Below are 25,520 nucleotides of genomic sequence, written 5' to 3'. Positions count from 1 at the left end.
GTCAAACACATGCTGAAGAGTGTTGCACTGCTCACTGCAGAACTATGAGCCCACTCCAGGTATAAATAAAACACTGTTCATAATGAAGTCAGCTGGGAGTAGGGATTTCAAGGGAAGCGAACAGATTACTTCAAACACTGCAAGTGCAAGGATATTCTTTAGAAAAATAAATCATTCTAAAGCAAGATGTTTCATTAAATATCACAATTGTTCAAACCAACACACCCAAACAATGAAGTCTCATAGGACTTGTTTAGTAACAGCATGCAGAGTAGCACAGGCAAAACAGCTGTCATTTTCTTTTAGCCTAACAACCTACACATTAATTATTCAAACAATAAGTGCCTGTATCTTTATCAGAGACAAAATCTGAATACCTGTAAGAATCCATAAAAACACAAATACCGTGAGCATACTATGTTAACACTGGAAGACAACAGAGCATGTACTAAATTCTGCAAATGATTATGTAAGCTAATCAAACTTTCCAGTAAGATTTGAGTTAGAACAGACCACTTCCAATACAAGAGGACTCAGAATTTTAAGCCTTAATTTGAGGATGATTTATTATTTGCATTTCAGTGGCACCCAGATGGCTCCAATAGTGATCTGGATCCCATTGTCTAGTGTATTTCACAAAATGATAGTACGAAACAGTCTCTGCCTAAGGCAGCCTAATTATGCAAAACAAGGTTGAGAGAAGCATCAAAAGCAAACAGAAGGGATCTGCCTAGTTCATCCAAAAGGTCAGGCAGATCTAGGAACACAGCCATGTTCCTCGTAGCATTTCCCCTACTGCTCCCTACTGCCTGGTGAGGACAGAAAATTTCTTTCTAGCCAAATACTATCAGTGTAGAAAATGCTTTAGTTGGACCATGAATAGAAAGAGCAGTCTTACACTGTCCAATGAAGATTTTTAGTCCAGCAAGCAGCATTATGGCCTTTGTGAACTGCTTTGTAAGAAATCCCATGTACCACTAAAATTCAGTGTGACTGAATACCACAAGAAGCCCTTTAGCAAGCCAGGAGAAACATTATGCCAGAAGCTGTTTGAAAAAAAGAGATAATTTAAAAGAACTATTATGCACAGTTTCAAAGATGATACAGGCTTCAGTATATCAGAATCCTTTCTACCTTAGAAAAACTGATGCTAGAAATACGTTGAGTTCAAATGGTATTCATCACTTAGTAATGACATAAACTACACAACTAAAAGGGTACAGCTGACATGCACATTTTCCATGTCTGAAGCAGCCCTATGAAATGGAAATTACCTCTACCTTTCAGGCAAAATGACAGAACTTTGCAGAGGTTTAGGTGAAATGTGACCTTGAAAAACTGTTACCTGCCAGGTTTTCAGTAATACACTGGGTAATGCTGTAAAAGTGCTTCTGCACTAAGCATAACCAAATGCACAAGGCCATTTGGATACTGGCAGTGTGCTTCCTGAACAGAGGACACTGGGCAGGGTACCCGGTAGGACTGAGGTCAGATGGACTGAGTGGGCTTTAGACAGTGTCTCTCATACATTTTTGGGATGTGAGTAGGGGTAGGGAGGAGACAACAACCTCAGAAGTGGATAGACCGTGATTTCTTGGCTATACTCTTCCTGTGACCTCAGATCCAGAAAGACCCATTATTTCACTAAGTAAGTCGTTTCTTGAGTATCACACACGGTGTAATGCAGACATACCCATGTGACTGGCTAATTCCTATGTTTAACCCAAGCAGCTACAGAGTCAAGAAAGAACTGGCAGAATTTCAGCACACCACTGCCCAACACATACCATGCTAATGCCTGTATGCACAGGCAGTTTTTCAAATCATTCTTTACTTCCATGTGAAAGAAAATATGGACTCTAGAGCAGTGTTGCAAGATGACATTTGGCAACTTCAATAGCCACCTCCACACGAATAATTGCTTCCCATCAACCCCAGTAAAATGGCATGATGCTAAAATGTAGAGAGTCTGAATGCCATTTCTGAAGTGATTTCTGTACCACAGCATTGAAATAGAGTATTCAATTGAAGAATAGGTAAACCCTTGTTTCTAATTTTGCTATTCTGCTTTCAGAGCAGCCAGGATCTTAGCCTGCCCTTGAAAGAAACCACAACTTAAAATCTCAAGGAAAGATTCAACAAGTTTGGCTGTTATGTTGTTGTTTAACCAACTGTAGGGTCTTACTGGTTTTATTCAGTGAAAACCCCTTCATAACAGGTATGTTATTATTCCTTTGTAGGCCTTTACAAGCTCCAAATGCTTCCCATTCAGAAAGGGAGAGAGTATTCTCTGCAGGTTCAGCCTCTTCATTTTGCTGCAGCCATTCCATTACAGTGGAAAGCAGGTATCACTTCCTTTCCTACTCAGGAGTACTAATTGACTGTGGGAAGCACTGAGCACCTGAAACACTTCCACAAAACATCATCCTGGGGGTGAGGATTAAGCAACAGAGGGTGGGAGAAGAAATATCTGCATTAGCTAAAGAATTTTACTGAAGCACCTACACATATATATTCTCAAAATAAAACAAGTTACAGTTATTTTGTTAAAACACAAATACTTTGTGTACCAGATTGCCTGCTTTATAAATAGCTAATCTCAATGCCACATCCTGAAAGCAAAACAACCCAACTAATTTTCAGCCTCCCTTTTTACCAATTGTTTGACTACACTGCAAGCAATTGTTGGCGTCAGAGAATGCTGTCACTGTACATCACTACAGATCAACTCATCAAATAAACATCATGTAGCTCCTTCTAAGGGATAAGATAAAGGGGATACAGAATAAATTTCAGTCAAACATTAGATGTTTAACCTACAGAGATATATTAGGAGTGTGGGTTCCCTACAGGGAAATGAGCATCCAAAAGCATTTTGTAATTCAGAGATTCCATACACTATATATATGGGGACAGCAAAGGCCTTAAAATGCCTGAAGTCAGATATGAGAACTCTTCTTCCAATAAATATTTTAATATTGAACTTTTACACATTTAGTTATAAACTCATACAAATTTATTTCGGCTCAAGAGCATCATCCTTGTTAGTGTCCCAATCAACAGATCAGCTTTAGCCTTGACTTCAGTCTGTAGCTAAAAACAGGAAGAAAGAAAAGGAGACATGTGGCTCTACTGTTGCATATTTTCCTATTACTTAAGAAACACATATTAGGAGGGAAAATTAAAGCCACACCACTACCACTTTTATTTACTACTTTAATTACCTTCAGATGTCCTGGCCAATACAAATAGCTTTTCATATCTGAAAGGTTCAAGGTTACTGCCAGAATTCATTTACATGCCTAACTGGCACTGGCATAACGATGTATATGAAGTTACAGTTCAAACCCAGTACAGATTCACAGATTCTCAGATTCTCTCCCACAACCCTAGTCTGCTTGCTATTTAATGCAAGCTTAACGATCTCACCCGGCAACTCCTCTATTAAGCTCTCATCTTCTGAGTTGTAAAATGACTTACAATTCAAACAGAATGGATTAAAATTCAGAATATAAAACTTCCAGATTCAGAATGCCTCACCACTTACTACATTCAGCCTATCTCTTACCATCTCTTGCCTTCAGAGCCCTAAGGCACATACTAGGCACTATTCTACTTGGAAGGCATACTGAAGAACAATTCAGATTAAGCATGTGTTTATAGTTCAACCATGCTCCACCAAGAACACACCTGTGTCTAACTGTCAATCATTATGCAATTTAAAAGATATGAGTTAACAAGAATACTACATATTTCACAACGTCAGAACTAGTAGATGTCTTTAACAATTTCTGCACTTGCTGAAAATTCAACTAGCATCTGAACAGAGCCACATGCATTTTTTTTGTTACTATAACACCTTTCCCAAGTGGCATTAGAGCTCCATTACTCTTAGCATTCTGCAACCACAAATATCTTCTTGTACAAATAACCTTACAATTAAGATAAAACAACATGACTGAGTGAAAGATGTAACTGCAAAGAATCAAGGGAGAACAAAGGGAACAGGCTCAGGCAAAACCACACACTAATTGAAAATGAATTATTAATTCAAGGATTTAAAAAAGAAAAACACAACCAACCTCTCCCCCCCCTCCCCCCCCCCCAAGGAGTGTAATTATTATCCCAAAGTTATATATTTTAAACTAAGAATTCAGAAGAAAGTTTATACTGAAATCTAAGAAAATATGGCCAAGTAAACACAATACACTTAACATTTGCTTTGGGATATCATAAAGAAAAACACTTGGCTAACTTTTAAAACTAATTTGTTTAAACTGGGACCAAACTAAGAGCTCCCATTAATGTTCTTCTGGTGCTGTCCTCTACAGGGAGGAATAAATTGTATAAGCATGACAGAAGAAATTAATAAAAAAGAAGTATCTAACAAGATAGACCTCAATATGTGCATTCCTCCATCCCCTGGGGCTGAAGAAATCTGAACTATACAAAATACATTCATTAACTGAAGAAAAAAAAATGGTAACTTCATTTCCAGAGAGACCAAAATTACTTCATTTAAATGTAGGCTCTACCACTGACCTGCCTGTGCTTACAGTCTAGAAATTACATTAATGAAATGGAATAATAATAAAAAAGATGGATTCAAACCTCACTTCTTTAAACATACTTTATGCATGTGATTTCCATGAGATTTGTGTTTAAGTTTAAAAATTACCAAATGTGTCTGTTTCACTATCTGTAAAATGGGGATAACAACATATTAGAAGGAACCTGTGCAGAGAAATACAAGTCCCCGGTACTCAGTTAATGTGCTGAGCACACTGAGAAAACACCACTAACAAAGAATCAATTCAGAATGTCATGGGAAGGGTGTGGATAGTGTGAGGTTAAAGCAGCAACCATACACTTGGTAACATAGGAAGTGGAAAACAAAACCAAGCAGCTACCACATTCCTTCTCCATTTCTAGCACTACGGACAAAATAGTACAGTATTACACAGAGTTCACATCACATTGCCTTACACAATGATACATTAAATAACTGGATTCAAATAAAATGCTGATGTTTGTCATGTATGTATTTTTTAAGAATTCATCAGTAATGTAGCAATGTCAAAATCGTGCCTAATACCTGATGAAACCTGACAGCATTTTTATTTATTTGTGGGTTTTGTTTTCAGCAGAATGCAGAGAGAAAACGAACCAGAGAAAAGCTCTACAGATTACTCATGTGATTTGAGACACAAAACCTTTTTTTTTTTCCCTGGCTTCCCTGTCATACCACCACTAGAGATTCTGAAAACTGTATTTATTTAGCAATTCTGCTGATGATGTGAGAGTAGCATGCACTCCCTCTGCCATCACTACACAGAGCCAACATTGCTAGTAGCTTACTAAAAGGCTTATTTTGTCACAAAAATATGTGAGCATGACTTTCAATGTGACAAAAAACAACCAACCCTCCCCTCCCCACTGACAGATTTGTCAGGTGGAAAGGTGACTGGCTTACACTGTAATTTTTCCTACTACCACTGAATTTTAACATACTAGCTGTAATTATAATCTCTCCAGAGGGTCAGTTTTAGAAAATGTTGCCAGTTGTTCAAATCTCCCTCTCCTATACATACGTATAATTCAGTGTGAACATTTTCCTGTGTGAAAATCATCATATCTGATAGAATGAACACACACCCCAATGTCTGGGGATAGTAGGGAAGGTCAGGATTATGTTTTTTGGTTAGTATTGGAGCACAGTAGCCACAAATCAGAAAGAAACTGGCACAAAACAATGATTAGCTGGAATTAACACCTTTCTGACTAACGCTCCTTTAGGGACACTGATACCAGAGGCCATTCAGACAAAAGACCAAAAGACCAGTTAAGCCACAAAACCTCACCAGCTGCACTTCATATAACAACAACTAAAACTTATCAGGCTACTTACTGCATGTAATCCTGCAAACAGTCTGCGGTATCTAACCTGTTAATGGCTTACACCTAGACCACTACACTCAAAAAGATGTTGCTTTATCCATTTTTTTGTGCATACACCATCTATAGAGGGTTGCCCTTTCTTTTTTTCTTTTGCTTTTCATTCAGTGTAGCTCTGTTTTTCCCTTCAGTTGTTCTCTGTGAAGACTTAGTTACAAGATCACATGAATCGGTATTGAGGGAGGAAAGCTAAACCATGCTCCACTACATTTCCTAACATCATTATTTTCTAACACCAGTAAGGCACCACTGCCAAGGAAGACATAATGTACTTTTCCAAGCCTACTGTTTCAAGGATCCCTGACTCTTTTGATTGCACATTACTCTGCTGGTTTGCAGATATCCTCCTTTTCCATTAGCATCTATACAAAACTCCAGAGGCAGTCACAACAATTACTAACAATTCAGATTATTAAAGATTATTACAGAGATACAGAGCTAGTGAAGTATTTAACAGATACTACCTATTAGGACAACTTAGCTACAGGAAATGAAGAATAATCCACACCATGTGAAAAAACAGTGCATACTTCAGAGACAAACAGTGGTAAACTGACCACAGCTGGCAATGACATAGAGTATTAGTGGCTTCAAAAATCTGTAGCTGTTATTACTCAAAAACTTCATGTTTGAAATCACAAAATAAATCAGAAGATGAAACAAAAATCAAAGACTCTGGAATCCATTTACAAAAGTTTTGACGGTCCTAACATCAAATAAAGGGATACCTGACTAAAAACCATAACTAACCAAAAAACTAGCAAACAACAAAAACCCCACCCCGCAACAAAACAGAAAACCTGAGACTTATTTAAAAGAATTCATGTGGAACACTTATACCCACTGACTCTGTCCTTGAATCTATTTCTAGCTCCTTCACTGGAGTATTCCAAGAAGCCCTACATTGCAGGGTTTTTGTCTTGAATAAGGAACTCTGATTTAGAGTTTTTGTATTTCTCCTTGAAGATCTACTGTCCACATCATAGGAACAAAATACAGTGCACTCTCACGTGATGACACTCCTTATCAGCTTTCCCGCTTGCATATTTCCTTTATACTTTCACCTTTTCATTTCTTTAAGTGACAAAGATGACCAAACAGAATGATTTTGAGGACACCTCTACTTACTATCACCAGACTTAATTTTGAAAGAATGAAATCTATTCCCTTTGCCTTTAAATATGAAAATATATGCTGACTTGGAAATACAATGACAAAAAATACCTAAGTGTCTGCTAACCCCTAATGCGAATCATAGGCATTAGATTTGTTGTTACATTTTCTACTATTGTTAGGCTAGGGTCGTTTTGTAGATGTTTCTTTCTTCCCACTCCACAAACAAGTTTACCAGAGAAGTCATGAAAGAGGCAGATGAAATTCAGGAAAACACACTTATGAAGAATCAGTTTCATTTGTGAAGAATGTACTTTCTATTGAAATAAAAAAGCATCTCATCTAAACAAAATATAAATACATTTCTGAACAGAATATCTATAAAAGGAAGTAAGACTAATATAAAGCTACTTTTTTCCTCTTCATTTCCAAAAGGAATTAACTGACTGTCTTGACCAAAATTTAACCTTTTCCGCTTATTATTCCAGCCTGCCACATCTACAGGAAATAGATCACCAAAACAGATGGAGTGAATAGATATTTTTACCTCCCAGTGGCTGAACACCAGCTGCGGACTGGCCAGGCCACTAGTTCTCTTCCTGATTTCATCAGCAAAACCAAAGCTTTCTGCTACTGGCAGGACTGCCTTTATAATAAACACATCCGTCCCCTCTTTCATCTCCTCTTGTAACACTCGGCCTTCTCTTTTGGACAGGACAGCATACACACGACCTGCAAAGACATAATTTTAATGACTTTACCAATATATTCATATTCTGCATCATGAAGAGAAATAAATATTTATCCAGGGAAGTTCAGCATTAAGTAAAATACGTCATTTCTTTGGCCAAAATTCTGCCCTTGTAAGTGGATCAATTAAGTATACCCATTAAATTCAAACAAACAACATATTCTGCCAGTACAACGTGCAGAACCATGAGTAACACTTGATAAATTATTACTGTATGGATCTAGATAATGCTTGCAGTAGGTGCATTTTATATAATCACATGGCTATTCTGTTAAAAGGCTCTTTGCCAGATGATGTGCCTAACTTACTTCACTTCTTATTACCAAATATTTGAGAAACATTACTAAGAAACATTACTGTGTTTCAGGAATCATATCTTTGCTACCTTCAGAAGTTTAATTGGATCAACATATCCCTACGTGGTTCTTGTCTCAGTAATAATAATAGCAGTGCTATTCTAATTACAGAAAACTAGTTTATCTGAAATACTACATGTTTATGCTTAATGTGTTGCTAGGTTTTTAATTAATTCAGTCTTAAGGTAGCCATGGATAATTATTTTTCTTTTCCAAATTACCGTTCAGTCCATTGAAATACAGCGTATATATCATGAAAGTAGCTGTGAAAATGCCTGTGTCTGACTTTACAGTAGGCATTATTTTTTAAAATGTTTCTGCAAACTTATGTGCTATTTTACAGATAAATACTACGAAATACTTTTGTGTTAAGATAACAAAAACATAAGAAAACCTATGCACTGGAAAAATGTTTTAGGAATGCCTTCATTTACTAATGTGAATAGTTAGTAAGAGTTAGATGCACAAATTAGAAGTACCTTAATGAAGAACAAATCTGTATTGATTTCTGAGAGGTTCAAGTATTTTATATATATCGCATTGAAAAAACATGAATGCTGTACCTCTTATACAGCTGGACAGATCTAGCTCTTACTGGAAATAAGGAGAAATATACATCCTAATACGTGCCATCATTTTGACTTGACAGAAAGATACCATTAAATACTATAGCCACATACATTGATCTGCATACATACTGCAAGTCTTTTGTGGGATACTAGAGGAAATGTTGGAGTGGGTTTATTTGCCTTTATCTTTTAAATATAGAACCTGGTCCTTGATCAGGAAATTCAGCACAGGCACACAGGTAGTGCAGTTAAATCTTCCTGTCAGAAGCAGGTAATAAAGCATCAGTTCATCACCAATTGCTTCCGAGTTTACAGTTCTCTAATAAAATGTGGGTTGAAGCGTTCTTTCTATCACCACTGATAATTTTATCTGCTCGTGCCCTTAATGGGACCTCCTCACTGTTGATCTGTCACCTTCACTATGCACAATATTCTTTCTGCGCATGAGTAAACTGAGGAGATACTTAAGATTCTGTATTTAAAAATCACAAAAAGATTAAGCCATTCTGAAGATAACTCACTGAGTTTGCCATGCACATACATCCTTTGTTAACATTAACTAAGCAATTTCAAGTCTATGGAAATTTCACTAAGTCCAGAGAATTTTCACATATGAAAAGGTCATACCTCAGCAGAGCTCACAATTCAGTAAGTGCTTTAAAAAGCCAGATTAAACATACTGTAAAAGAGCATCATGTCATGGTCACTGTACATATACTGTGTATGTATGACAGTATACATTAAGGCCATTTGTTAAAGCAAGTAAGTTCAAAACCACTAATGTAATTCAAACACTTTTACTAATTATTTTCAGTAGGATATAGAAAACTTTGCATACATACTAATGAGATAAGGTAACATTTGTCACAAAGCACTTTAGATGAACATACTCCAGCCATAATTCACTGAAGATTATTCTTTGAAAACATAAAAGCCAGAAGAGAATTTATAGCTTACTAAATGATTTCTAGCTACATATATTTCATCTAAGCAGTCTGGACTACTGCCTCAATTAATGTTATCACAAAGAAGCTACATAAGGTGTTTAGTCTTACCACTATGGGCAGATTGCAGTATACTGAAGACATACTGTCTCTATCTCTACTTAGCTGAATGGCATCAATCAGCAAGAAATACTGTAAGATCTTCCTATTCAAAATAGCTGAAAGTTATTTTGAAAATAATATACTACTTCAAAAACAGCTTCTAAGTGCTGCAACGTGCAGAATAAGTAATATGCATAACAGGCTCACTTTAAATATGCATTAAGTTCAGCTCCTTAAAATATTAGATAAGTCCTGTTCACCACTTCACAGAAGGATACTTCAGTGTGTCAAGTGAAAATGCTAACCAATTTCTGTATTTTCTGCACACTAAAAAAAAATTAAGCTTCATACAGGAAAGAAATACTGTGGAAGGACAACAGGATCACCATCTGCAAGAGCCTAGGGGTCACTGTAAACTCAGAAAAAAGGGGAGGAGAAGCTGCTATTCTGTTTTGAAATCTGCAAGTTTTCAATCACACCAATGATAATACCCTAAATCGCTGTGAATTGCTCCCTAAAATACTGTGATCTAAAATCTTAATAACTTTATTTAAAGAAAATTAAAGACATGAGAATTGCTATCAAAATCCAAAAGCAAAAGCTACAGGAGAGTCTGGGAAAGTCCTTTCCCTGAGTTTCACTGACACCAGCAAAATGAAAAGACAGTCTAGTTTTCAGTCTCCACAACACAAAAGACAGAAGGGAAGAAAACCCTGAAAGGAAGCAATATCAAAGGCAAAAGCTAATAATAATTAAACATGTGACACTAGTTGAGAATATTACTCACCTTTCAGCAGTTTACACAGAACTTCCATAAAGCAGGAGTGTGCAAAAATTCTTTGGTTTTTGTTTTGTTTTGTTTTTTTTTTTCTAATGAACTAACTATAGAAATGAGATGCTCAAAGTACAAACTACTGGGAAACTTCAGGTGTATGTAAGACCCAAGTCTAAAACCAACATCCATTAACTGAACACATACACTTCAACCCATTTCTGCATTCCTCTTTCCATGCTCCTCTCCTCAGCTCCAGTGTAGTTTATTTTCATTGTCAGAAAAGTCTGATGGAAAGAGCTTTATATAGTGAGACGACAAACATAAAAGAACTAGCTTTCTCAGAAGCTAGCATCTTAGAAACAAGCAGATTAATATGAAGATAAATTAAACTCAACTGGGTATCAATGTATGGAAGACCAACTGGAAGAATAAAGTAACAAAAGCCAGTGGTTTATCACATGTCCACTCCCAAGTCTTAATGGTTAGCATCCATACTCTTTGCTTCCCTTAGTAAGCATGCAATTTATTACCTTAAACTTCCATAATAAGAATACACCCATGAATTTGTAATGTCCGAAGTGCATGTCCGTAGCTATTAATGCACAACTCACATTCATTGGACTGGACTAATTTGGTTGCACGTCTGAGCCCTAAATTATACTCATTTAATATATACATATATGCACATTAAGTAGCCATATTTCCATTTGGTTTTATAGCACAATTGATGAGCCGATGCATGTTAAGTACATCACTATAAACAATCATGCTTCTTCAGGACTAGGCATTTTCAAAACCAGCTTATACAGTGTTTTGTGGTTTGAAAATGGATATATTGCTTATATATAGATTCAGAAGTGTTGTGCTAATGTATTCCTGGAACAGTGATGTGCAATGTTACAAAGCATAATTTTGTTAAATTGTTAAAAAGTAAGTAAAGACAATTTAAAATGCAGGAGTTCTACATCACATTAAGTTCTAGCTTAAGGTAATGTGCTAATAAGCTTACCATAGGACACCTTTTGCCAGAACAGAACAGGATCATGCATCTGTACAAAATAATTGCTCATTCAAATGGCATCTCTTTCCAATACATACAGTTGTAAATTTTGCTTTTTGAACCAATTTGTTTTGTGTAACTGCTATCATAATGTTTCTGTGCACAACAGCAGGGAATTTTATAACAAATAACAATTCTTTAATTATTTTATGTGGGATATACTATAATTTCTACCATGATTAGTATAGTTAAAGTAAATTAGCTGATAGCTTAAATGCAATGGAAGCTAGCTTTAAAGAGTATCTCAGTGCATTGGATCGGATTCCACATGCAAGCAACTCCCATGGAAAACTCCAAGAACAAATGTTAGGGTAAGTTGAGTGGCACTCTAAGTAGGTCATTAAAACAAGTTTAAGTAGGCGTAAGCGGTAAGGTAATACAAGTGACACAAATTTGCATGCGCTGGGTTTGCAAAGTCAGCAACTTGCATACCAGAAGGATACAGATGCTACAAAAAAAAATAAACTGAAAAAATTACCAATGGGACTGTAACAGTGAGATCCTCTCTTCTTCCTGATTTTGTTTATATATTGATTATATTAACATAAACCATCTTGAAATGGCATTTACTAAGATTCTGCACTTATTTTACAAACAGGGTAGATTTCCTCATCTCTTCATGGAACTAATGCTTAATTATGAGGCACAACATTAATATTCATGTTTACTGAATTTGGTATTACAAAAACTTCATAAAAAGCCAACATTTTGCATCTTGCACTTCCAAAGAAGTGTAGCACTGCTATTTATGTGTATGCTTCAGATAAGCTAAAAGAATGCTAATTTTCATTCAGAATAGTATGAATACTACGAGCACTACACTACTACTGGAGAACTATAAAAAACTGCTGACAAAACTTGTAACCAAGTTACACTTTCTGATTTCATCTGATAATAAAATCTCACCTTGGAACTAAGCAAGCAAATTCTTGACAAAAGTTTATTTTGTCTGTCTTACCTAAAACTTCTGCAGTAGCCATAATTTCACATGTGTACATTGCTGCCATAAGCCTCTGGGGTTTTGCTTGCAAAGCATAGCGACAGGCTTCCTTCATGGTGGCAATCAGTTGTCCAGAGAAGGGACCGTAACAGTCTGCAAGTAAAGCTTCACCCTTGTGTTTACTAATTTTCTCAGGGGATTCTGTAACACTTTGACTGCTGCCCTGCTGTTCATTCACACTGCAAACTTCATCAGTGCAACTGCTTGTTAGAGTACTATCTTCATTTTGGTTATGTTCTAAGGCGTCACATTCCTCTGAATCCTGACTATTAGTTGACAGAATCTCTCCAACTTTATTTATTTCCCATTTTTCCACTGCAAAACAAACACCCATGAGGGGCTCTTCACACATGGGACCTGAAAGCGTAGCCAGCTGAAATCCACTTACTATGCTGTTATCAAAGTCTCTGTATTTACTCACTTCTTTCACAGCATTCCCAAGGCACTGCCACACAGACCTTTTATAGCCCTCAAAATTATATAACAAAATATTAGGCCCACACTTCCGTGGTCCAAATGACCATATCTGATCAACAGCATTTCTCCACTTTCTTCCCTGCAGATGTTGCTCCAACTTCTGTTTGAATTCCTTGATCCTATCCGTAGTCTTCTGATTTATCTCATGTTTTTTTTTATCTTCATTCAGAGATGTGTTGAGTTGTTCCATAGTTCGAATTAAGTCGCTATTTTCTTCAAGAAGCCGAGTTACCTCCTCAGGAAGTGGCATTGCTCTTACGCTGAGAGTAGCTTGTTTATTCGGAGTAGATATCGTAACAAGCCCATCTGAATCAACTTGAATTCCTTCAGGAATTTTATTTTGGTCCTCTTTTGTCTGGTGTATAACAGCAACTTTCTGCTGTTTTCCTATTTCTTCATTCACCATGTCAACTTTAGGAGGTCTCGTTATTGTCTCTCGGAATGGTATAATAGGTGCTGATACACTAATCTGTACCTTTGCAAACCTATAAAATAAAGTTTAAAGATTAGTTTAAAGCTTTAAAAATACTTTTAAATTTAGGGGTAGGAGGTAGAGCAATGGTCTTCACACAGAACAGATGCTCATGAATAAATCTGACTGCAACACAGATCACTAATAATGGATTTCAAACTCAAACTCTGAAAAACTTTATGTACTTCAAGAAGGAAGTGTCTCCTCTTATGTCTTCATAAAGATTTGGAAAGGAACTGAGAAAATGAAAGAAAGAACACTGTGCCGCGCGTGTATGTAAATCACTGGTTCACATACGTCTTGGTAACTATGTGCTGGTGTTCTCTCCCCTCAAACAAGAGACAGTAAAACTAGAGTTAAAAAAATAGAATAAGGATGATCAAAAGTATAATAGTACAAGCAGCCTTCAGATATTTCAAAGACGCAACAGAGGTCTACAAAATCATGAAGGGCATGGGGAAGGCTGATGAAGATTAACCGATAACCAAACCACAACAGGCCCTGAACTGAAAACTATTAAGGCCCAGGAAAGGATTATGCTTACTCTTTTTTTTACTCTTCCCCAGACATCTGCTCTAGGCCACACTGCTACAGACATGGTACTGAGCATGATGGACACTTGGTTTGAACAAATACATCTGTTCTTACACTGAGATCATAGAATCATAGAACAGTTAGGGTTGGAAAGGACCTTAAGATCATCTAGTTCCAACCCCTTGCCATGGGCAGGGACACCACACACTAAACCATGTCACCCTTTGAGATGCTCTCAAAAGATGAAGCACTAGGTATGCTGAACAGCCTTTTGTGAAGAAGTGTGGAGTCACTGTTCCATAACCTTGTGGGTTCAGATCAAGAACAGCTAGGAGCGCTTGGAGAGCTGCTATTCCCATTTTCTCCACACTCCTGGCACAGCAGATTCCAGTCTGTACAGGAAACTAGCACTGCAGCACAGAAGCAGGGGGAGTGTTAATGTAGGGTAAAAAAAAGCACCTCACAAATTCATAGTATGATTAGCTAGTAGAAGCCTTAAGCATTATTCTCCCTGAAAACCTATAGGATCATTCATAATTGTGATCTTGTATCAAATTTAAATATATAAGGCACTATTCCAAAGGTAAAGTCACTGATTACCTACACTGGAATGCCTTTATGTGGGCCTGAGAAAGAGAACAAATTTCAAGTGAAATAGCTAACTCTTGAGCATCACCAGGTAGGGTAACTTCGGTTACAGAATTATGCCATCATTTCACGTATAGACCTGTCAGCAGCAGTCTTTTCTCTGCTATAAAGCAGAACACAGTCCCTCTCCCTTATACACCCTAAGCAGTGTTATTTTGTACAGTTACCTCAATGAAAATTAAGTAGTGCTTTTTTTATGAAGTTACTTATGTGAGTACAGCTTTATACAAAACTAAAATATAAAAGCAACTATGGGAGATAATTAAAATAAATTGACCATTAACTACAGACAAAGATTAAACTATCAATTTGGTATCAGAAAACCCTATTATCTCAGGTCATTAAATGCTTTCAGTTTGTTAGAAGAGTTTATATTGGAAGATTTTCTAAGATAATAGAATTTCCAAATGAAAGACAACAAACACTTTTAATATTGTGGACGAATCTTACTTTTGGACTGATGAAGAAAAGGTAATTTCAATCTTTGCCTTTAAAGGACCACAGAAAGCACAAAATAAAATGGGGTACAAGGCAGTAGGTGAGGATTTTGGTTATGCTCCAAGCCAAAAAAAATAAGGAAGAAAAAAAAATCATACCAAGGCAGTTCAGTCTGTTTAACTACTTTATAGTCTGCTTTGCAAGAGTGCTAGCAATTTTTAAAGGAATCCTTTTGGTCAAGAGTTTAAAAATACAACCTAAGAAGCTTTGTTTTTTAGACTAAGCTGGAAAATACCCTACACAGTGAAGAAAACCTGTGTGGGAGATAAAAACATTTAGGAAAAACCAAGTACAGCAGACCACAATAAGAGAATATGACGGAACTTTCAGCAATATTGTAGTACTGGTAGTTATAACAGTGATAAAATCTGATTATTAAGGAACTGATGCATTGTTTGCAGCAATGCTATTAACCAACAGCAATTTTTTTCACATTAGCTCATATTTATTATTTGCCTTGAAGTGAGTACCCTGCAGGAAAACCTTCTGAAATACCACTCTAAAAGGTATTTCACAAGATGAGGAAAATTAATTACTAGTGATTAAAGTGCTCTAAAAGTAAAAGCTTCACATCTTTGAGTATGCCAATGTGTTATTTTACCACGAGCTAGGAAGTGCAGATTTGTTATAAACATCGCTATATTTATTCATAAAGGATCACCTGTTTTATCTTCAAGTATAATTTCATGACTTCAAAATATCCTGTATGGTATTTTATCTGTTTACTGTAATCACAGGAGCTGAAAATTGCCAATGGAACCATGGTAAAGCCCTATTTTTTTTAGCACTGTGAAATGGATGTTTACTAAGTGCACATTATCAGCATCTTGTTCAAATACATTCTGGATTTAAGTCAGCTGAAGATACTGGAATGCTGAAAGTTTCCCATCAGATTTGGAAAATAGCCTGTACTTTTCAGCTCATCTGAAGGGAGAAAAACCGGTCCCATAGCAGAATCTTCCAGGAAACACCTTGTTTGTAAATGAAACATTCCTACCATTGGTACAATAATAAACCTGTGTCTTCAAAGATTTGTAATGGCTTTTTCTAGCTATTTTATCCATAAAAATTATATGCTACTGGTCATTATCTCACTGCTACAATTACAGCCTGTGGTATAGCAAGCTAGCAGCAGATCAACGGACAATGGATTTTGTTTTGTTGTTTGCATATGATCGTATAAAAAATAATGTTTGAAACTGCCAGCTGAATTACACTTAGGTTTTAAAACACATGGAGAAACCAAGACCATAGTTGGAATGACCTGTTTCTAAAACCCAGATGTTTTTTACCTTTATTTATACAACATTCCTGATAATGAATGTTTGTATAGTACCATTTTATTATACAAATAAAGCTAGTTTCCAGACAAGGATAAGTCACTGATCCTTGTAAAGGAGATGCAGGTAGATTTTCATGCTACCATAGTTTACATTCAAAATCAAAATTAGCAAAAATTATATTCCAGTATGCATGACTTAAAGGATGAATTACATGATTGAATGGACATCTGTGAGGCTACTACAATGCATTTAGGAACACTTATACTTCAGCTCTACCTCACTCTGAAGCTAAAACATTTTGCTGTAATTAGTTTTAGAACTGCCACTACTCAGCATCAAGCCTCAGTTCTAATTAGCAGTACCTACAGCTGAATAGCTGCTTACAATAAAACAACTACCACCACCTGAAATTATAGGTACTGATATCTAGGAAAAGGAACTCATCAGCTTTAATCTATATAATTTGAGCCCAAAGAAACAAACCTCTTTGCACTGAGGACTGCACAGACCTAGGAGCTTTAAAGGAACTTACTTGAAACATAGTATCAATAAGTAATACTGTGTTTTTAAAAGCGGTAAGAATGTGTTGCACTAAGTTGCAATGAGGGTAACTGTTAAAACACATCAAATTTTACAACTATTCCAGGCTAGCTTTCCTAAGAAGTTACTGCTGTCTGATATTAACTGGAAAGGACATGCGTACAGCTAGACAAACATTCAATCATCCATCAGCAGGTTTGCTTTCTGGTTTAGAACGAAAACAACAGTAAATGCACATGGAAAGAAGTACCAGAATTTTTTTAGTAAATGAAGTTATAGGAAAGGACTGTATTAGATGACACTAAATGTATGCATATATGCTTGCAGAAAATACTGCTTATTAATAAGAGAACAGATTAACATTAAAAAAGAAAAATCAATACGAAGAGCAAGGGAAAAGACAGTGTGTATGAGCATTCTGGTCTCGATGCTTTCTAATTTTTGAGAGTTCATGAATCAGACATGATTCCCCTTGGTTTTAATTTTGTACAAATGGTACATTACATTCTTAATTGGACTTCTGAACCTATTGCAATTTATCAGTTCTAGAAAGTGCCCACAAGGTGTGTAAGATGTATAGAAGTGATGAGCTAGTGGCTTCTGCCCAGCTGCAAGTAATTTTATAGCTACAAAAGGTTACATTTATGGTCCAACGGTAAAACCACTGGTGGATGAAGCTTCTATTTTACTCGAATATAAATCAAAGATATGCATCTGACAAAGAAATACACCAGACACCTACTGAACTAAAAATATGTCTTCCTCCTTGCCCCTCTAACCTTTCTTTCAGGTCATCCAAGCAGCGCTGAAGATGAACTTCTCCTGCTGTCACTAGCACATGCTCTCCTGTCTCCTGGATTAAAACTTGGACACATGGATCAGCTTGGTTTAAAAGCTTCATTCCTTTGACCAGCTGAGGCATATCACCTGGCAAAATAAGGTATTATTAACAAAGGAACATTTAAGGAGCAGTACATGGAAGCAGGATAAATTGAGAAACAACAACACTCATTTTCATGGAAGTATAAACAAAAATACATACTTCAGGAACACTTTCAGCGAAGTTTTGAGGTCTTTCTGTGGGCCAATTTCTGATTACAAGTTACCAAGTGTGTTTAAGAGCAGCAACTGAGCATAAGCTATACTCATCATTTGGCACTAAGAGTTTATGTGCTGATGATAAAGCATTATACAAACATAACCACTCCATACATTTGAACTGATTGCATGTTTTTGTTTTACATAGTTTTACAATAGGTTTAGTATATCAAGATAGCTACCATCTTATCTTGCTTCCTTATATACAATTAGCTCCAGATACAGCTCTTAACCAGCTCAGAACCAACAAAAATGAAGTGATTAAAAATATCAGGAATTCACTCCTCTTTTTCACAAATTATCAAGAGATATAACCTTTCTTATTTATTGCTACTGTTTAGAGTAATCTTTCAGCACATACTTGTATTTCTGTGCAATCTTTCATGGCTAAGTGTAGTAACCTGTAAATTGCTAATGCTTAAAAAGCTCCAAAGACATAAATAATAACATGTTAACTTTACTAAAATAAAAGCAAAAATGATTCCATATGGATCACTTAAAAGGCATAAGAGCAAATGTAGCACAGGAAGGGTTTAAACTATCTGGAAGCCACTGAAAAGCTTTAGTGCTTACAACCTGAAAAGGGGAAAAATCAGGCATGTGAGAGGTTTTCAGTGAAACAAAACACAGCTGTCCCTAAATTGAAGGTGTTTAAAGAGTCACCTTAAAGTTAATGGAGAATGAACAACCACAGCTGAATCAAATTTGGTTAGATTACATCAAAGCTATGCATAAACACCTCATGTCAGCAGCCATTCATAATTAATATTTACTTTAAAAAAATAATTATGATTCCTTTTTCTTACTTTACATAAGGGGTAAAGAATATCCACAGGCTTTCTAGGTATGCATATTCATATTCAGAAGGAAGAGTGACACTGAACTTGTCATTCACTTGGAGACTATTGAAAGAAATATGATACTGTGTAGTTAATGCTAAACTTGTAAGAGTATAAAAGAAAAGTATCCTTGGAAAACAGACATAAAAATAAACAAGAAGTAGAAAATACCAGGGTGTTAGTTCCCATGGCCAACACAGTTAAACGCTTTCAACCCTGTCTTCTATATTTAAGCCCACTAAGAGGGATGAAAAGATTTTTTTTAATTTTTTTCCTTTTACAACTTATGGGAACCATTCAGGAAGATTTTGACATGAATGTGAAGACATGCAGTCATTTCGTAAAATATACGTAGGGAAATAACTTGTATTGATTTGAGTCACTTTTCCAAATAAGTAGATGCAGTTGTGAAGTAGGTTTGCTGTGGAAATCTGAGGCACCCATATGGCACAATGTGTTAGGGCCACCTCACTGGCCAATTGATTGCCTTTAAGTTAAGGCTGCAATGGCCAAATTTTGCTTGTTTCCTGTTACTGTAAGCAGCAGCTGATTTTCAGGAAACTTTTGCAAGTGTAGCTACCTTTGAGGCTTCCATCCCTCTAACAAATTTACTTCAAACCATAGATTCAGAAGTTACCAGGGAGGACAAATAAAGCAATGGTATAAGAATGCTAAAGCTTCATTTCCTTATGGAAAAAAATTACTCAAAAATTGATCAGTAGTTCTAGAATTACATTCCTTTAACATTTTCAACTTAATGCTATACTCAGTAGAACCAGTAATTTCCAATACTTTCAAAACTGCTTTAACAAATGCAGGATGTACAACATATGATTACACATGACAAACAGGTGCTAAGCTGTACAATCACTTTCCAAAAAACATGTAATGCCAGTGTTAGAGAATTTTGTAACTGCACAGAAAGCCAGTTATTTTGGTTCTACTAACACTACAACAGGAGATTGAAATTGGGCTTAAATCCAAATACATCCAGACATATACTACTCTCTGGTTATGGTGGGGTATCAATTAGAAGCAGCACTGCAAACCTGTACAGTGAGTTTAACGATACAACATGAATGTCTGCAGAAAGGAAAACCCAAAGATATACGCACCTTCATAGTAAAAGAATAGTGAACCTTTAGCATCACATAAGGTCTTACTTGTGGAACAGTTAAGTCTGACCATAAAGGGCACGACAAGGTCTTCTGTGTCTCCTCACCTACGGATACACGACCTAGACAGCTAGAATTCACCGGAACAATAAAGTAGCCCTCTAGGCAACACATATTTGTTTTAGACCGGGTCAGTCTCTTATTTAGTGATTAGATCATAAACTAGCCAGATGACTAAGGCTGGGAAGATGCATTGCTACCACACTGAATTTGCATTACGACCTCCATGCTCCTTTAAACTTACTTGGATGTTTTGGTTCAACAGCTACCCGCACAATCGGTGTCGCTTCAAAGTTGAGAGGTGTAAATGGTGGACAAGCTGGTGATGTTGACAGTGTTGCAGACTTTAGCACAAAATCTTGCAGGCCTCCTATTCCTAACAGGAATTTGAAAAACAAAAAAACATTGGGGAAAAAAGAAACCAACAAAAAAATTACCCACTGTTATATTCAATAAGACTAAAGCATGATCATCAAGCTAAAAAGAAAAAAAAAAAGCTGAACTTATTCTAATTACAAAAATCAGATTCAAAAATTCCTCACTGTTCATTTAATGTATCTGTTAAAATACTTGCTCACAATCTGGGTAACGCTCACAATCTGGGTAACTAAAGTCTCTGGAGTGATATTTAATATTTAGTCTCACAGTTCCCATTGCATTCCATCTGTAAAAGGCATGTTTACGACTCTGAACAGAAACGACATGAGGACTTTTTTTCCTTTCTATTACATCCAGTCCTTTGTACCACTTAAAACTTATTTTTGCTGGTTTAAATTTAGAAAAATTTAGACTGCAAGAGCTCTCCAATGGCCACCTGGTCCAACCTCCAGCCCAAAACAAGGCTAACTTCAAAGTCAGACCAAGTTGTTCAAGGCCTGGTCCAGTCTGGTTTTAAAAACCTTTGATGATGGAGACTGCACAGCCTCTGCTGGCAAGCTCCTCCAGTGCTTAATTACTCTTATTGTAAAGAATGCCTTTTTTTTTTTCTTTCTTTCTTCCCACCCCCGTTATGCCCATTTGGGATTCCCCTTTTCTGTAACTCGAATGCTGTAAAATTTAATTTATGACATAGTAACCTATTCATTCTAATCCCAATACATTTTATAATGCTGGCAAGTTGGAGAAAATTGAGCTTAAATTGTACTGCTAAGAAAAAAATATATTAAAAAAGAAATTAGCTATAAATCGGCAAAGTAGCTGCTGTAAAGGCATATTTAGCCTTGGCTGGCTGGCACATTAAAGACAATTTGAATTTACTGCCTTCAAATTTCTAACCAACAGGACATCATTCATAACTTAGTCAGTACTATAAAAGCACTACCAGAAGTGTTTGAGTAATAAAGACAACAAATAAAGCTGATATTGATATATACACTCACTTTTCCCGATTCTCCTTCAGTCATAAGCAATGAGCATTGCAGGACTTCTAACAGAGTATAAATTAAATGCACATATAACAATGCGAGAAAACGGAAACCTTTAGCTCATAATCTATACCTGCTTAAAAATTAAATTCAGGATTGTACAGTGCAGTATATTTCTGCTCCTCCCTCCTCATCTCTCCTACTTGCCCAAATAGTGATAAGCAGAGAAGATCTTAACTCCAGCTCCTTATTATTACCCTAATACTTTTCCAGGTTCTTCTTTTGGCTTAGTTGCCTTTATTTGAGGCAAGAAACAAAGAGGGTCAGCTTTCACCCTACGAGATCATGAGGGAGCTTAAATTCTGAAAAGCCAGTCTGCTGCAGAGCTATCATCTGCAGAATCAGGACATTTCTGCAGCTCTGAAGGCTGAACGTCTGGCCAGAAGGATACGCCAAAACCTAAAATGTCATTATTTAAGTAAACCTGTCTTAAACTAACTGGAAGCAGAACAGCATTCAATGGCTTTAAATGCAAGACAGCAGATGCTATGAAGAAAATAAATCTGTATAAACTCTGTGTTGCACCTGACCTATGACCAGTATGTATTTCCTCTTTTTCACTTATTCAACATGTGGTTTGAATGAAAAACAAATGCTGGATCATCATCACCACCAGGGACTGAGAAAGGGATGGGCCCATTTTATTCTGATCTTCTCCAGCTGGTAAAAAGAAAATGATTTAGAGTGGGAGGTGAACAGCTTCTTTTCACAGTGTAATGTGAACCAGAGAAATCAAGTTACCAAATCTTACTTCAGATAGACTCACTCTCTTCTTTAACACATTGCTGTACTCTTACTACTATAAAGAAAACCTAAAGCTTTCTGCTCTTTTGTTTCACATTTGAAGGAAAAAAACCCATGAATTATACTAGTGTCTGGCAACAATTGTATTTTATAAAAAAAAAAGTCAGTTTTCATGAAAATCTGTTAGGTTTGGAACCTGAGTGTCTGAATTGCTTAACTGCGTGAGCTGGCACAGAGCAGTGTCCAGCCCTCATGAATCTATTTCATTTACAAATTCTTAGTAATAAATGCCAGCAAAATAAAAAAAAAATAATCCATAATGATTAAAGGCTCTTGGGCACATTTTTACATAACATGATTAACAGTTACCACTAATGTATTTTCAGAATAACATTAGAAAAAGACATAACATAACTAATTCCAAAGTACCACATGAGATGTCAATGAAAGAATTCATAAATCTTAAACTTACTTATTGTTCATCCCACTGAAATTTACACATACTACTTGAGATCACAACTCTTAAGTGTGTATTAATATGTTAATTATGTGAATGGATTTAGAAAAAACACTCCAAAATTACGCTTATAAATATGCCTCTCATTTTAAGATCTGTGTCCTCATTTCAGCTGGGACAGAGTTAATTTTCTTCCTAGTGGCTAGTACTGCAACTGGTTTTGTCCTGTTCGGCCCTTGAAGACAGATATTACTGTAACACACACATTTTACTTCATATTTCTTTTTATAGTACAATAATTTTCAAAAAGAAAGGACCCAAGGTAAGAAAAAACTGTTTAAGCAATGGAGACGAAATACTGCTGTTTTGTATTAAGTTAGCTTAAAGACTGAAATACTAAAAAGCCTTGTAAGTATGTTTGAGATGTACAATAGTGACCTCTCAAAGAATTCCTAATCGACCAAGTATGCAGTCTCTCGCACAAATCAACATGCACACTGGTAGGCAGTTTGTAGTACATTGCTTTTATTTATTCATTTATTTTAAGAGAAGCCAGAGTTAGAAATGTCTATAGGAATTTTCAAGCATGAGTATTAACTTTATCAGGAAACTGCTCCTTTTTATTAACTCTGCCTGTGGTGTGCCACCTGATTTCTGTACAGAATAATAGATGCTGAATTATGACTGTTTGGGGAGTGTATAAACTTCAGACACATGAGTTTATTAAAAACCCCTCATGAGAAATATCACATACTTTGGTACATGTGTAACTACTTCTAACATTGTACATGGTAGCAAAGCCTTTTCTTCACAGTCAGGAATCAAATCACCTTTTCAGATTTTATAATGTAAGGCAAAGAGCCGTATCTACTAGACAGTTACTACTGTATTTTTCTCTTGTGCATAGTCCTGTTAAGGGGATTATAGTGTAGAGAACTACAAAGCAAGCTACCCACGCTGAAAAGTCAAGTCTACCAAGGAATACCATCTGAGATGTGATGGTAACTATGAGACTAGATTATTTTTTCTTGAATTCATTACCTAAATGCTTTGCTCCTACCGCAGAGTAATACTTTTGTTATGAACTATGTTATGAACACTCCTGTGTATTACTGGTCAATAAATAAATACCGTGACTGAACTCAACTGGACTTGAATAATAACAGGCACAGGAAAATACCACTCTCCAGGGCTCTGTCTGCATGCCAAAGACTTCACTGAAAGAAAGGCAATTTTACGAAGTTTAACACTCAGATGAAAATACCCAGAGTAGCATTAGTTCTACAAACTTGATGCCACCTATAAAAGAAAGAGGCAAGACTCCAAATATGATGTGGAGATTTAATTTTAAAAAGTTTACAAATTATCTCTCTTGTCCTAAAGAACCTAATCCTACATGTAAGTATCAAACTGATTTTTGCTCGCATATACTAAGAGTATTTGTATAAATATAACTAGCTGCTTTTTACATAGACTATGTTCAGATTACTCTGACAAATCATTCACAGTAACCAGCAATAAATCTATCTGAAACTATTAAATGTATCATTTCAACAACCATTGTCAATCTGTAGCTTGGAAATAAGACATCCTCTTAATAGAGAAATAACTCATGAAAAGCCTGTCAGATAATATTATGAAAGACGTTCTGAGTTTGGTTGATTGTCATTTAAAAGTAGACTAAATTATGGTGTACCTCAGGGAAAATTATTACACAGATGGAGAAATGTGAGATTTACAATGGTCCTTCTTTTGAGTCCTTTCTATCACTTGCCCTACAAGATGAGAATACTAAATCAAGTATACATCTATTTGTACCACTAGTGTTTTTTACCACATGATAAAAACTAAATGGCAAAAATAGCTAAGAACACCATAAGTAAAATTTCCAAAAGGAGCAGGAGATTTAAGACAAGCCTCCATTTACTTTTCACCTCTGTGTCTTGTTGGTAACCACTACACATCAGACAATCATTTTGCTGCCTTTAAAGATAAAGTACACATTTCCAGCTGAATTCAGCTATAAAGATCTGAACACATAATAGATCAAGATATATGCAGTTAGTTTTAGCAATTAATGTTCTTTCAAGATGCAAAAAATAAAACAGACACCACCACCACGCTTAACTTTTTCAAACAGATAAGGAAATAATTTACTTTCCAGTGTGAAAATCAAACGAAGAATTAAAGCTGTTTAAATTTTAACTTCTGCCACATTGTTACTAGACTCAGCACATTAGTTCAGTGGATCTTTATCTTCTCCCACTGACTATATCACCACTTTAGAATCCATGGCTGCTCTGGAATGGAGACATGTCAAGCTTTGGACTAACACCGTAAGGAACTAAGTAAAGCAAAAAGCAAGCGTTAATCTTCCCACTAAGACTCTGTCTCCACTGAAATACATCATTTCTTATCAACATTCTCTGTTTAGAAAGATTAAGGCTTTACAATATGCAAAGTTTTCTGGTTTAAACGCTCCATGCACTGAACTAATATCAGTGAAGAAAGACCATGCAAGCTCATTTGTAATTCATGTAAAAAGAGGTGTGACGTGAACTTCTGTAAATCTATAGAATCTGAACTCTTAAAATGACAATGTGCCTTTTGTTTCAAAGGGAGGCTACAAACAGACTAAGATCTCTATAATTTTCTTTGGGCAGTAATATGAATACCTTTTTTCCTTCCCCAGTGAAGGACCTTTGA

The 25,520-nt window shown here is 36.1% G+C and overlaps 1 protein-coding gene across 2 annotated transcripts in view; it reads right to left on the bottom strand.

Annotated features, from left to right (window-relative positions):
• EFL1 (elongation factor like GTPase 1) overlaps positions 1–25,520 on the bottom strand; it is a 76,776-nt gene that overhangs the window by 5,449 nt on the left and 45,807 nt on the right. For both annotated transcript variants that reach the window (XM_062629845.1, XM_062629853.1), the window contains exons 16-19: positions 20,434–20,565; positions 17,857–18,004; positions 12,584–13,587; positions 7,616–7,800 (exon numbers count right to left, since the gene is read on the bottom strand). In XM_062629845.1, the coding sequence (XP_062485829.1) occupies positions 7,616–7,800; positions 12,584–13,587; positions 17,857–18,004; positions 20,434–20,565 (1,469 nt within the window). The remainder of the gene's footprint in view (positions 1–7,615; positions 7,801–12,583; positions 13,588–17,856; positions 18,005–20,433; positions 20,566–25,520) is intronic.

This window comes from Pezoporus occidentalis, unplaced genomic scaffold, assembly GCF_034315485.1.
Source record: "Pezoporus occidentalis ecotype Australia unplaced genomic scaffold, CSIRO_AGI_Poc_V1 ctg11, whole genome shotgun sequence".
NCBI classification, from domain to species: Eukaryota; Metazoa; Chordata; class Aves; order Psittaciformes; family Psittacidae; genus Pezoporus; species Pezoporus occidentalis.
The sequence above is the reverse complement of the archived record's forward strand: the minus strand, read 5'-3'. Positions and strand labels throughout refer to the sequence as shown.